General features: G+C 40.0%; 1 protein-coding gene across 4 annotated transcripts; it reads right to left on the reverse strand.

Annotated features, from left to right (window-relative positions):
• Positions 1-2,437: 2,437 nt before the first annotated feature.
• Positions 2,438-14,949, reverse strand: apold1b (apolipoprotein L domain containing 1b). 4 transcript variants are annotated; one of them, XM_071515245.1, is made up of 22 exons: positions 14,646-14,949; positions 13,773-13,845; positions 13,616-13,684; positions 12,963-13,019; positions 12,801-12,872; positions 11,760-11,819; positions 11,590-11,661; positions 10,951-11,010; positions 10,102-10,173; positions 9,889-9,954; positions 9,443-9,520; positions 8,125-8,184; positions 7,959-8,024; positions 7,436-7,507; positions 6,778-6,852; positions 6,005-6,058; positions 5,662-5,703; positions 5,366-5,443; positions 5,230-5,269; positions 4,827-4,872; positions 4,052-4,466; positions 2,438-3,294 (listed from the first exon to the last, which is right to left on the reverse strand). In XM_071515245.1, the coding sequence occupies exons 2-22, from the start codon at positions 13,842-13,844 to the stop codon at positions 2,809-2,811; spliced, it is 2,112 nt and encodes a 703-aa protein (XP_071371346.1). In that variant the 5' UTR covers position 13,845; positions 14,646-14,949; the 3' UTR covers positions 2,438-2,808. The 4 variants fall into 4 exon arrangements, with proteins under 4 accessions (XP_071371346.1, XP_071371344.1, XP_071371348.1 ...); XM_071515243.1 differs by having other exon boundaries at positions 5,366-5,446; positions 14,646-14,948; XM_071515247.1 differs by lacking the exon at positions 13,773-13,845 and having other exon boundaries at positions 5,366-5,446; positions 14,646-14,947.
• Positions 14,950-14,988: the final 39 nt, after the last annotated feature.

Consider the following 14,988-nt stretch of genomic DNA (forward strand, 5'->3'; position numbering starts at 1 on the left):
TTAAGGGAAGTGGCATCAAGTGCATCTCAACTGTTTGAGCAACTTAGAAAAACTGCTATTTTGGTTCAAGTTAAACTTTCAACAAGACACAAACAAAAGATCTGTGATGGGAGGTACCCACTTGACAAACCCCAATTACATACCCACTCCCTCCCATCCTCCTTTCTTCTGAGAGCCAAGCCAGGTTTCTACATCACTACTCACCCTCCATAGCACAAGGGATTATACTGGGAGTTAGTAAATGGGAGTGATTACAGACCAAAGGCCTTTTTGTTCATCTGTTTGAAAGCATCAGTCTTTAGACCGGACCTATTTGCTCAGAGGTAATGTAGTGGTTCAAGTGGCCCCTTCCAGTGACCTCCCTAAAAATAAGGGATTTTTCAAACACAGCCATTCTAGCAAATCATTGCTTTACAGTGCAAAATGGGAACAAGTGATTCCTCAAACGGACAGCTATGGTTCTCTGTCATGAAGTCCCTTCTGCACTGGCGAGGCACATTTTCACAGATTGCGACAGATGGATCATAATCTTTCTCATATCACTTTTTTAGGTGTTTTCAGAAAAGCCATTCTACCTCTTTCCTGTACCTGGACAAATGCCTGTTCTTTAAAACAAAAATGACAGAAGAATGGTTTTGATGGGCAAAATAGGGTGAAGAAATCACAGGGAAAAACTCAATGTGGGCTGCTTGAGTAAAGTTTTGTACTGGCAGAAAATGTGCATCATTGCCTCCACTGTCTTACCTCCAGTGCGTCATTTTTTTTTTTTTTTTACTTTATAGCATTTGCTATATAAACAGTGACAGTATGATAGCAAATGACACCACTCCCTTTTCACATGACAGTAATTTTCAGTAAACCTCCTTCCTTGTTCCTCTCCGACAAGTCTCAATCATTCAATCATTTTCACTTATTCCTTTTCAGGATCATAGGGGACTGGAGCCTTTCCCAGCATGCATTGGGCGGAAAGCGGAAATACCCCTGGAGAGGTCGGCATCCATCACAAGGCTAGCACGTCAAAGACCCATCCATTTTTCAAATTTCTCAACCTTGTTTTCTCATTGAAATGAACACAGGCATGCATGACGCGTGTGGAAGACAACACTGATTATGGTGGAATGATCTCAAGGTACTTCCTCATGAGTTCACATGAATAAAGACGCAACATAGAAGAAAACAAACAAAAAACCGGATCGTCTGGAACTTCTTTTTCCTTGTTCCTTGTACCTTTTCAAATCCGGGCACCTGATTCCTTCCTTTGGCTCCTTGTCAATGGCTTAATACTGTGTAGCTGTTAAATACATTCCTCACTGTAAGAGTTGTAAAGCCCTAATGGAAGGTGTAAACAGTTGAAATGGTGGCTACGCAAGATGTATTTAACGCAAAGGAATTCACGAGAGCCAGACTGGCAGGGTTATCTTTCAACACTTGTTCATGTAAGCGCCTGTGCCTCACTCTGAACCCAAGATAATTATGTCTGCTCCGCTCCTCATTCCTCCGCTTAAAAACTACCTGTTCCTCCCTCTAGTGGTCTGTTGCATTGACTGCGTTTACATGGACTTGAGTATCCCGGTTATGAGACTTATCCCGGTTTTGATCATATTTGGGATATAGCGATCTGGTTATTCATATCCCCGTATACATGATTAATACTAGTATCCCGGTTACTGATTACTGCATGCTATTTGCACAACACGAACACAAACCGGCAATTTTGAAATCGTTAATCTGATATTCCTCTGTAACGGTTAACCTTAAATTAATTTGACTGTGGCTATTGAAAATGAGACCACTTTGGCTTATATTAAATTTAATAAAAATTTGAAAGTTGCTGGATCAGAGACACTTCTTTTGTTTTGATGTTTGGCCACGTAGGAATGTTTCTTTAGTATTTTCCACCATGACCTGACTTGCTCCACTGTACGTGTTGGGAAACCGGTGTCCTGTAGTCTCTATACTACAGACTTGAATAGGTCAGCATTTTGATGCTTTCTCCCATCTAAACTGCCAAGTATATTTAATTCTTTCGTCACTGAAAGACAAAACTCCGTTTCCTCATCGCTCCAGAAGTGAGACGCTCTGGTTGCCACTATTGTTTGTGTTTTTCCTGTTATGTCACTTGGCTGAAGCCGTGCCTGCGCAGGTAGTCGGCAGCGGTCAGAAACCGGGATAAGATGTATACATGCAACAGTATCCCAGTTTCTTTTGGAGTACTCCAGCTAGCATAATCGGGTTTCTCAAAACCAGGATAAGGGCATATCAAGGTTTCTGAAATCGGGATATGATGTTTACATGCGCAAACACAAAAACAGGATACTTTAAAAACCTGATCATAACCGGGATACTCAAGTCCATGTAAACACAGTCATTGTGTATGAACACAATGCAATACTTCCACAACTAAGAGAAAGTAATTTGATACAGCAGCAAACAAATCAACAAGAAACCCCTTTTATTGCTAAGACAACATTGATTTAACAGATACATAAATTACAAAATGACAACACAAGACAGAACCTCCAATTTAGTAGATAAAGTTAAAATGACTAAATTAAATAATATAAATACTTAAAATATATTACTACAAAACAGCTACTTAAAATTACAATTCTCACAGCCTGAGCCTGTACAGTAACGGCAAGCCTAATTTGTTGCCAAAACTACCTAATCACATTCAAAACTATTGAGCTGTAACTTGGTTTTCTTCAAATTGTCAAGGCTTGCTGGGCTTTTGTGATTTAGGATTAAGGCAGTGAAGCTTTGGTTTGGTTTCCCTTAACCATTGTCCCTCCATCTCTCTTGCCCTCTTCACTCTTCAAGCTGGGCAAGTTTCTTCGGATCAGACTCCAACACATCCTCATCCTCCTCTTCCTCCTCTTCCACCTCCACCTCTATCCCATCCATGGTTTTCTGCAGCTGTTCTTTGATGCGGTTCAGCTCCAGCAGACCGTCCTGCAGGTCCTTACATACTTCTCGGATCTTAGCAGCAAAGTCTGTCTTGGCGCCCTTTCTCAGCTCCATGGAATCCTTTGCCAGGAAGAAGACGTCGAGTGCCAGGAAGAGACCCGACATGACTCCCGTGGTGACGCTCATCACCTGGGCGGCTTTAGCTGCACCACCAGCGACGCTGAGAACCTGAACAGTACTAATCAGGCTCTCCGTGTTGATCATTAAAGCCTTGCCTGCGCGGCCGCCCTCCTTCATTACGTGCTTGACGTTCTGGTTGAGGTGTTTCTTTGAGATACTCTCACAGTACGCCTCAAAGTCCCACTCCTCAAGTGTCTCCATGCCGTCCTGTTAGGTGAATGAGGGGACGGGGGATGTGAAGGGGAGAGGTAAACGTGTTAGAGTTCGACCCATATTGGTATTTGAAGACTAATATCTGTCCATTGAAGCTGCCGATTATGAATATTGTCACCAAATATTGAGATTAGGCAATATTTGGTGACAATATTGGTGACAACATTCAAATATACCAGTTTCAAAAATGATAAGGACTCGAGTGTTTTCCCCAGAATTGTATTCTTGGCAGGGTGGAAAAAAGCCTCTGAAACGGCATGAGCAAGAGTATGCAGGGTTTCATTCCAAATCGGCTGCTGTAGTGTTTGATTGAAATGAAAACCTGCATATACTTGAGCCTCGATGGCACAGGTTTGAAAACCACAGAGAGACGAGTATGGAGCCTGGGAGTGAACGCAACAAGGGAGAGAAAAAAAAAAAAAAAAAAAAAAACTACGTAGGGCACAATCTTCAACATTTAGGGCACTATTGTGTGCGAACGAGACAGACCTCGTATAGGATTTCTCTACTTCGAGGTAACGAGAACACATGTCTTGAGGGTACGTCTTGGCAAACTGTTTGCAAGCTTTGTATGCAACTAAAACACATTTTATACTGTATCCCTTGCACACGATAGCATATTGAGCACATTAGTTAATGTTTTGTAAGCTCAAAATAATTTCTTTCCCCAGCAACTCTCGTGCTTAGTACTCCAGAATCTGTATTAATGAAAAAAGATAAATAAATAACAACCCGCCTCCTCCCTTCTCACCTGCAAAAACTCCAGACACTCCTTGATGTCGTTCATCTCCTCCTGGTAGTCCTTGATCATCTTCTCCACCTTCTTGCGGTCCGTCTTTGAATGGACCGTGTCCGTGATGTTGGCCGAGGCGGACGCCACCCCGCCTGCAGTAGCTACGCCGATGCCTACCGCTGTGACGATGAGCGACGTTCCCATGGTGAAGGGTGCCAGGATGAGGCCGGTGATGGTGGTGACAGATCCCGCGACGCTGGCCACGCCGCCGCCGACACTGGCCGTGACGGTTTTCTTATGGAAAACGTCGGCTGCATCGGCCACAGCGAGGAGCTCGAGGATGCGTTGCTGGAGAGAGGCGCCGCGCCGGTTGAAAAGGCGGACAAAGAGACGAGCCGCCATAAAGACACGATCGGCTGCTTCTTCCACCACTCTGAGGCAGAGGAACAAGGGAATGGGAGGGAGAGAGAGGTGGAAGGTGTGATGGGGAGAGAGGTCATGGGGGGGGGAAGATGACTGATAGGCAACAAGATGGAAAGAGGGAGAAAGAATGGGAGCTGTTCCCATACGCAGAAAAATTATTTTGTCTGCATATATGAGAGTGAAGCAGTACGCTGCTGAAAAAGATCATGCGTACTCAGCAAACCTTCACTCGATAAAGGTTGGTATAGTGGATCAGACAGACAACTTGCTTACCTTGATGGTACAGGATTAACAGAACATAATTCTCTGAAGCCTTGAAGGAAGATTAATTTTACAAGCACGTTGGTAACTTCAGTAAACATTAACTTACTCTTCAGCGTCTTCATTCTGGTTTGACTCATTCCACTCATCCCAGCCTAAGAAATACAAAAGAAACAGAGTCAGAATCATTTTATTGGCCAAGTATATTTGCACATACAAGTAATTTAGCTCAGTGGTTGCTTGTGTACTTTGTTAAGACAGAAAAGAATAAAAAAACACTAATATAAAAAATCTATAAAAACAGTAGAAGACAAAGATAAGATTGGAATCAAATACAGATTATATTCTATTGTAACTGTTTTGAATATTGCAATAAGATAGATAATAATAAATAAATAAATGGTGAGCAGTAGTGGTTAGAGTAGTCAGTAGTCAGAGTAACAGTTGCAATAGAATAACTACTGATGGATCAACTGAATCACAAAACAAAACATTTTTAATATCAAACATACCCTCTACTGTTTTCCACCATGTCAAAAGGCCATCTTCATCCTGAAAATTTATCATTTCAAATTAATAATTTTACAAATTACACATAACACACCATCCTACATACACATGATTACACAACATAAAAGGTAAGCATACATCTAGAGGGTCCAGGACAGTTCCTTCACTGGGCACTGGTACTTCAGCCATCTCCAGCATCTGGACTTCTACTGCCTCCTCCTAGGACAGAGAGGCACAGTACACTGAATACAATCCTCAACTATAAACTATCCACTAATACAGACAACAATGCTGCAGTGCCAATCTGTGCCTGTCCAAAGTTTCATCTTAATCAGGTACAACGAACGAGTAAATTAGACCAGCATGGTACATTTTAGCCCATTTCAGTTCAGTGCTTCATGTGAAAAAGAAGAAAAAACTATTTTTCTACAAACCTGGGGCAAAGGCTGTGAGTCAGATGATCCTGTAGCAGAGTCCTGCGCAGAAAAAAATCAAACAAACACATGAAAAGATGAAAAATCATTGAAGAGGAGAACATTCCAATTCCAAAATCATATGATCACCATTTGAAAAAAAGTGACATCTAGTGAAAAACAAAACTCACTATGGAATATTATTGAAATTATTAGCTATCTTGAGCCCCTTTCTCCCAACACAGAGGATGTTATTTGTGTTTTGAAATGCTGATCAATGAACATCAGATAATGAAATGGGTGTACAGCATTTTGAGAATAAAACTCTTAATTTATCAGCTAAATTAAATTTATTTACTGGTACCTTGGTTCCAGAGCCAAACAACGCACTGGGGAGAATTCTCCTTATTCTGAAAGTCTGGAAGAGGAAAGAAGAGTACAGATGCATGATTTTTTTTTTACTTTACTGCCCTCCAAAGTAAAAGAGCAGTACTGCAAGTGTGTAAATAATGAATCTGAAAAAAACGACATCAGCATTTATCCCCTGTCCTGACAGAAGTATAGCTGATAGAAGTAGAAGAAAGTTTTTCCATTTCACATTTATGGGTAGAATTTTTCTTCAAAATCTAAAGTCTACTCATGACCAGTGATATTTAAAGCTGTTTGTGCTTGTAGGACAGTAAGTAAGTATGCAATGTTTCTGGTATCAGTATAACTTTCTAGACCAGAGTTCACATTGCTATGAAAATACTCTGCTTCAGCCTTAGGGTAAGTTAAATATAAAAAAAAAAGGCTCACATACCTATATTTCGGGAAAAAATAAGAATGGTTGCTCTATTAACACTAGAAAGAAGATACCATCAGTTGGCTGCTGTTTTGAATTTTACAATGGAGATACAGTATCTCATTTCAAAATGCCTTCTATTACATTTCCTAGATCCACTTTCCGCACAATCACAATCCGGTGTTGTTGGATTTAGATTTTCAAAATCACACAAAGAAGGAGTATGACCATATTTAACCCCCTTCAACTGATGTCACTGTCCTTTCTAGTGTTAACCAATAAACAGCACTTTTGCTTTACGTGTTAAATTGACTCATTTGAACGTAACCTGCCCTCAAGCCTGTGCTACGTACCCCGATTCTCTTCGGTGCCTCCTTCGGCTGGCTTTTCACTTCACTGCTGGTGTCAACATCGGTGTACCAAATAGACTGTGGAGAAGTTGTGCAGTTAGTTTGTTATAGTGCTGAAGCGATTCGTCGATTCATCTATTAGTCGATCGACAGAAAATTAATCCATTATAATTTTGACAACCGACTAATCGTTTGACATTGTAGTAAAGTACTAGTAAAGTAATAGTAAGTAAAAATAGCACATTCACTGGTTACAGCTTCGCACATGCTAAGATTTGCTGCTTTCCTCCATTTCATATCATTATAAAATTAATATATATATATTTTTTTTGCTGCTGTAAGTAAGCAATTTTAAAACATCACTTTTGGCTCTGGTAACTTGTGATGGGAATTTGTCATTATTTGTGACATGTTATAGACTAAATAATTCAGTTATTAATAAAAAAAAAAAAGATTGATAGATTAATCAATAATCGAAACAATCGTTAGTTACAGCCCTAGTTAGTGACTGAATATTGATATTTAAGATGCACAACTTATAAAGAGAATGATGAATTTCAGGCAATAACTTATACTCTGGATACATAAAGGAAAATAGGGTTAGGGTTAGGGTTACTTCAGTTGCATTTATGACAACATGGAGATGTACTGCATGTCTTACATGTCTCTCTATGGTGCTTTCATCCAAGCTGCCAGAGCTGGAGGAGAGGTCACTGTGAACAGACTGGCTGTCCTGAATGAAGAATGGAGAGACAGTGGGTGAAAGAGAGGTTACGAATAGTTGAGTGTCAGTCTCAAAAGGTAAAAATATATATATATATCTATATCCAAAGAGCAAATGACACTGATGCCACCTACTCAAAATGATACAAGAGCAAAGTATTATTGCTGGCTATGATACACTGGGAACTTTTGTTGGGAATTGTAGATGGACAACGATCCCAGAAACAGGCAAAAAAAAGTGAGACAAACGTCAAAACTCTATTCAAAAGTTACCTGACAACAAGATCTATTTGATTAATGTGAAAATACTGAGGCAGTTGTCCTGTGTATCACTGCATTCAGGTCACTTCTTCAATACATTTAAATAAGTCAATCAAAAAAAAAAAAAAATTAACATAAAACTGAAACAATCATCAGCAACCTCATCATCCCTTCCACCATCACTAAACCTTGACCAGTACCTGCGTCTTGACTGAGGAAACTGTTTGGGGATTCGCCGAATCCGTCTGACAATCCTCCTTTGGGATCTAAATAATCACAACAAAAACAAAGTGATGGATAACACATCAAGTACATCCAGCTGGCTTGTGCGAAGTTAGCCGATTATGATCTTATTATCTACTGTACCTGTGTGTAAGACTTGAATGGGTTTACTTTCTGCATCATCCCTTTGAACTTCCCTGGGTTCTAAAATAAACCAAAAGATGACACAAAAATACTTCCATAACAGAAAAAAAGACAAGAGAGGAAGTAGATTTATTCATCTCATTCTGTTAGCTATGAGCTGTACTAAATATCACATGTTTGGTCACTTGATTATCCACTGTATCTTTTAAAAGGCATCCTCTTTTGTCACCTCCAGGCGACAAACAGAAAAAAGAAAATATACATGGGGTGGACGAAATAACAGAAACATGAAAAGTGACTCATTTTGAAGCAACTAAAATCACAAATACAAAGGGAGCTACACAGGCGAGTTGTATTTAACTGAGAGGTCTGAGGATCATTACTTTTACGAGTTTTCAAAGCAACACGAGGAAATTAACAGAGTCCCAGGAACAGTCTCAAAAAGCATGACAATTTGGATCAAACACAGGCAAATCGCATCAGCAAAGAGGAACAGTGGTTACAATTCGAAGCTCACCAACAGAACATAGATCAAAACTTGATAGAATAGTTGCTAATGACCAGAAAACTAAAAATCAACAGACCTGAATCAACACCATGTGACACAGTCTCAACAAAAACTATGTTGTGAGCTTCTCAAAGCTGGTATTTATGGCAGGGCTGTCATTTTTTAAGTATTGTATTCAAGGCCAATGCACAGAGATGCATAACTTGGTGTAAGGAGCACAAAACCTGCAGCCCTGAACACTGGAAAAAGTCATATGGTCCAATGAGTCAATTTCATCCTTTTGCCTATGTCCGGACATGTTTATGTTTGGAAAAAGCTAAAGGATGCCTTCAACCTACAGTTTCAAGGTGTCAAACATGGTGGTGGATCTGTAATAGTATGGACAGGCATCTCACAGGAGTCTTCAGGTCTACTGGTTTCTCTGTATGGTCGTATAACCACCACGATTCAAGAAGATTCAAAAATTCAAGAGTGGTTTCATAAACACCAAGTCAAACTCCTTCCATGGCCTCCCCAATCAGCAGATCTATACATCATTCAACCTTTATGGGAAGTAGATTTACACCTTTTTTTTTCTCCCCTTCTTAGGTCCAATATTCCACCACACAGTTCAGGACTCGTATTACAGCAATCCAAGGAGGATTGAAGCTACTCTGAAGGCAAAGGGTGGCCCTACTCCACCTTGAGGTACTTGATATTCATATACTGTTAGCTGTTGCTGTTATTTTGTCCGCCACGTGCACCTGCATGTTCAATTGAAAGACTTTATAGGTTTGCGTTGTGACAAGTGTTAAAAATGCATAGAGCTACCTGCTTCTCTGGCAAGTTGTTATTCTCTGCTAAGCTTCCAGCACTGGAGGAGAGGTCGCTGTGTAGGGACCGAGTGTCCTGAAACGACAAGAATGATGTTCAGATATAGCCGTGGTGTTGATAAGCAGACAAAATCACAACCAACACTGTCTTTTCACAACACGGGAACAGGTTCCATACAATTTCAAGGCCATATGAAAGGTTTAATTCTTAAAAATGTGATATATGTATTTTGAAAAGTAATTGCTACCTGGAATTACATTGATAAATATTTTTAAAAATAGAGATGATTTAATTATAAAAGTGTTACCAATGTTTAAGTAAAGGTCTTTAGTTGGCTAATAACTTCTGATGAATTCTTTCTAAACTTTCAGACTGAAGCAAGCACACAATTAACCTTTTCTAGTTCCATATATTAGTGACATCTTCATTATCGTGACTGGTACCTGTGGCTGTGTGGAGGATTTGAATGGGTTGACTTTCTGCATCATCCCTACGAACATCCCCGGGTTCTAAATAATAAAGACGTTTATTGGACAAATGACAAAACTTGAGCATAACAACAGAAAGTTATCCAAATACGAGCAAACGGTAAATTGGCAAATCAACGCCGGATGAGTTTTACACGAGTGGATTATCTAGAATAGGCCAAGTTGTACCTGTTTGCCCTCAAGTTGTTTCCCAGTCGCTTGTGCATCTGCAGAGTCATTTTGAGGATCTTCCTTTGACACCTAGAGCCGAGAGGGGATGGAGAGAAAAAACAAACAAACAAAATAAAAGCAGAACTTCATTCTTTGCACTAATGAGTTTTCGTTGCATTATATCAAGCTAGCTCCGTCTGGTCTTATCAACTGATGTTTGTCACTATGGTATATGTGGTGGCGATTTGTTAAGCATTTTATGATGTGTTTTATTGTGTTTAGTTTTGATTGTTTTGTTTATATATATATATATATATATATATATATATATATATATTGTAAACCCTGTCTGCAAACCAGACTTCCTGCATGGCGCAAATCAAGCTTTGAATTTAAAGTGGACATTCGACTGGCTTGTGAGTGTGTACCAGAGTAGAGTTCAGCTTGTAATTCAAAATGTTTATTGAAATTATTATTCACACAATAATGGCAGAACCTTCATCCTCAATCATTTCTTTATATATTGGATATGGGCACCTTGTTACAGCAGAAGAGTTCCAGTTTTTTAATTCTGAAAATCCAACTTTCTGAACTGTTTGAGATGACAGTGAAATTGAATTGCTGTTAAAGGCCTCCTCTAGTGACATCATCACCCTATCCAAATTGCTGAGCGTGTCTGAATCAAAACGTGGTGTGATTAAATCCACCAGTCCCAGTCAAAAGGAGGTTCAGGTGTGCAGTTGTGTCTTTTTCGGTTGGCAGGAATATGTTGTTCCAGCCACTTCGACTTGTAAACCAATGATTTGCTTGCAAGGCTTGTTTGAAGCTGCTGTCAGTTCGCAGGGTTCACTGGAGCCTGTGTGGTACCTGTGTGGAAGACTTGAAGGGGTTCACTTTCTGCATGACGCCTCTCAGCATACCGGGGTTCTGAAACACAACATAAAACATTAGTGGATCATCCTGTGCTCTGTCAAGTATATAAAATGCACTGGCAAAAACTAGGAGGAAAACTTAGGAGCCCTTTGCTGGAGGCATTTTCCACCATTTTTTTATTTGCAAGTTAAAGTTATGATCTGTGATTCCCTCTTTTTTTCTTTTATGTATATTTATTTTGGTGACATGTTTGCTGCTAAGCAGTCATTGCTGTTGGGTTTTTTTTGTCAAACAGTGTGAAGTTTGAGTTTCTGTAGGTGGCGCTCTTTTCTGTGTCTGTTCAGCCATGGTGGCTATCACTGCGCATACTAACTACCCAGTTCTTCTTCTGTCCAAACAAACTGCTGTTGCCGCCATCGGTAACATACTTCCTGTGCACCAGAGGATTTTTCCCTACCAGGAAAGACCTACAAGCCAGGTGTTTTGAACAGCAAATGTAAAAGCTTTCATCAACTGGCTATAGGCTGAATCACACTGTGTTCTAATAATTGGATATAAAGTGTAGCAAAACAAACATTTATTTATATGAAAATGTTGCAGATTATTACTTGAAACTAATCATCCCTCACCCACCTGCGCAGAATCAGCAGCACTTCCCTGTTCCAGTGACTCTGAAGAAGAAGCTTTACCGCCTGTAGAGGAAACCTGCATGAAAAAATAAGACAGCTGAGTAGCCGCCTTTGATCTTCCCCAATGGGAATCATCTTATAATAGCCATTGTTTTACGTTACTGCTGTGTTTACCTGCGAGGTAGACTTGAATGGGTTGACCTTCTGCATGACGCCTTTCAGCATACTAGGGTTCTGAAACAGGTTTTTATAACTTTCTGAAGCCAATGCATTCATTAAAGCAGTGGTTCCCAACGCCAGTCCGCAGGATCTGAGCGCTGCTGGTTTTCATTCTAGCCGTCTAACAGGGGCTGATTTACACCTGGGACGCCAGGTGAATACAGTTAACTCCTTGGTAGGATAGAAAACCAGTGGCACTCTGGATCCTGAGGACTGGAGTTGGAAACCACTGTGTTAAACTGTCAAAACGTGAGACCATCAGTCACCAAATGTTGGGGGTAATGTGTTACTTTGTGTAGCATTCTACTTTGTAATGCATTATGGTACTAAGATTACTTTTTTGCACTGCAAAAAATGTCAAGCTTTTCCAGTGATTTTAACTCATTTCCAGATCTATCAAGCTTATTTTGTGATTTTTTTGTCAAATTATCTCATGTACTGACAGATAGGTTAATCTAGCTGGTTTCAATAAATTTCAATTGATACATGCCAAAATGACTTCTTTCAAGAAATCATCATAAAACAATGAAGACAATTTTAAAACAAGAAACTTTCTCCAAGACAATTTCACTTTTACCAAGTAAATGTCCTGAAACAAGTTACATTATTGTTGTAAAATAAAAAAATAAAATAAAATTAAAAAAAATAATGTGCCTGTGCATTTCACAAAGAAAAATCCTAAAATAAAGCTTGATAAGTAGAAAAAATAAGTAACAAGATAATAACAAGTTTGTCAGTTTTTGCAGTGTGTGGTAGCTAGTAACTTAACATGTTAGTGTTGTAATCTGTCATTATTGACAGATTGAATTGAAAAAAACGCAATCCAAATATGCTTGATATAAATAAGACTGGCTTACTGTTTAAAATCATAGCTTGGCAGCACAAGCCATATTGCAATGGCATGTTTTTGAAGCGGGTAACGCAAAAACTGTCTAATAAAGATTTACTTCAATAAATAAAAACTTTAAAAAAATATCCGTCTCATTGTATTCTCACCTGTGTGGAGTCTGGGGCAGCTCCCTGTTCTAGTGACTCTGAGGAAGGAGCTTTACTGACTGTAGAGGAAGCCTGAATACAAAAGATGATTTAATGATAACGTCTGATTTTATATGAAGTAGTCACAATTAGAACAACAACTATTTTGTGCCTTGTGTTTACCTGTGAGGTAGACTTGAATGGGTTGACCTTCTGCATAACTCCCATCACCCCAGTCCTCTGAATTTAATGCAAACACACAGATTCATCACGATAAACTGATGACTACTGAAATATGACCTATGATCCCTGTTGAAAATAGACCTGATGATAAAGAATCAGCAGTCAGTGATGTTAAAGAATCAATTTTTCATTCTATATCAGATGATAAATAATCAATATTGACACAGAAGTAACAGATCCAAGATCAGCACTCCACTATCCCTCTCACACTGGACTAGAAATCCGGGAAAAACGTGAGTTGAACGTCGGTGTGAAAGGGTTCACGCGGCAAGTCGACCCTGATTGTCCGCCATGTTGAACACAGAATGAAAACACATGCTTTTGATGGCTTTATAACAAGGTCACAGGCCCATGGGACATTCCCCTGTGCTAGGCTATGTGTGAATTACCTCCTACATGGGATTGACCCGGATCAGCATAATTTAAAATTCCCGGGTCATGTGTGTTAAAATGGTAGAAAAGAATTTACACATACATGACTCCTGACCTCATTGTTGTTCTCCTACAATAAGTAATTCAGTCAAAAAAGTGGGAAATGGATTGTGTGTGTGTGTGTGTGTGTGTGTGTGTGTGTATGGATTAACCACATTTACCTGTGAGATAGCACCCTGCATCCCTGCATCCTCTCTGTTCAGGCCATGTGCGATGGGGTTATCCAGCTCCTGGTGATGAATGAAGCCTTGGTTAATGACAAACACATGTAAACAAAACAAACAAAAACAAACACACACAGACACACACACACAATACCTCCCTGCTGGGTCTAGGTGGGACCACTGGAGTTGCTGCTGTTTTGCCTTTATCTCTTCTGAACATGTTCATGCTGAAATACAGAGTGAGAGAGAAGGGGGTGTGCACAGTCAGTTGTTTAGTATTAGAGGTGATGACATTTAATTTACCAGAACAATTACTGACCAACTAAATAACAAACTCTGGCATGCCAAGTAGGCTACGCTATGTAATCTTTTCAATACAGTAGGTATTAGAGCATTTAGAGCATGTTGTCATCAGCTGACAAGCCCCAGTGCGTGCCCTCCTCTCCTTTGCGGAGTCACCGTCACACCAAATTCCGTTCAGATTTCTGGTTATTTAATGTGATCTTGTTTGGGCAAACGTATATTCATCGCAAAACATGACTTGGGCCCTTTTCTGAATAATAAGGATCTACTGGTAAATTCGGCTTACATCCGCTCCACCAGGCAGCACTTTTTTCCATAAAAAAAATAAAGTTTTGAACTAGTTCACATTGCTCGCTTCCGCCCACCACAGTGTGTTTTGGTGGAAGACGAACGTGGGAAGAAAAGCCGAGCCAGTTCGAAAAGTTGCAATGTTATTGACACAAATACTGCCTGGTGTATTAGATGTATGCCGAATTGAAGAGTGGCTCCTAACGATTCATAAAAGGTCTTAAGTTGCCTTCTACAAGGTAAGTGCGTTTGCCGAAAAGCATGGAAACATAAATTGTCTGAATTTGGAATACAGTTCGGCCCACACATGAGAACGGCACCTGTTGCGGCTATCCGCGTTGTCTATTGTGTCCGCCACTACAGAGGAATGTTTGACAAGACAAAATACCAGCAACTGGTCGACAACAACACAATGCAACGAGTACAGGCTGCCTACCTCAGTGTTGAATCAGAAAAACAAAAACCAAAATGTTCGGTTGCAATGCGAGAACAGAAGGGCGAAACAGATTTTCAAACTTGTAGCCTACGTGTACGGAGTCCTTCACTTCCCCTTGCTAGCCGCGAGACGCCAAACTGGTTTAGCAAAAAGTGAAGTGAGGCGGACCTCAGAGGAATTAGGTTACTTCAGTATGATGAGACTCTTCTCTGGCTCTGATTTCAGCAAAAGTTTCTGTTTCAAACGGGAACAATAGACATTTGATGCGGTTTGGGGTCAATAGGCTACAACACACGCCCTGTTTCAAAGTTGTGAATAAAGTTTCGGGTAAAAACCAACCCCG

This window comes from Centroberyx affinis, unplaced genomic scaffold (assembly GCF_046629955.1).
Source record: "Centroberyx affinis isolate AG114_WGS23_722 - 3 ecotype Tasmania unplaced genomic scaffold, CSIRO-AGI_Caff_v1 ptg000334l_1, whole genome shotgun sequence".
NCBI classification, from domain to species: domain Eukaryota; kingdom Metazoa; phylum Chordata; class Actinopteri; order Beryciformes; family Berycidae; genus Centroberyx; species Centroberyx affinis.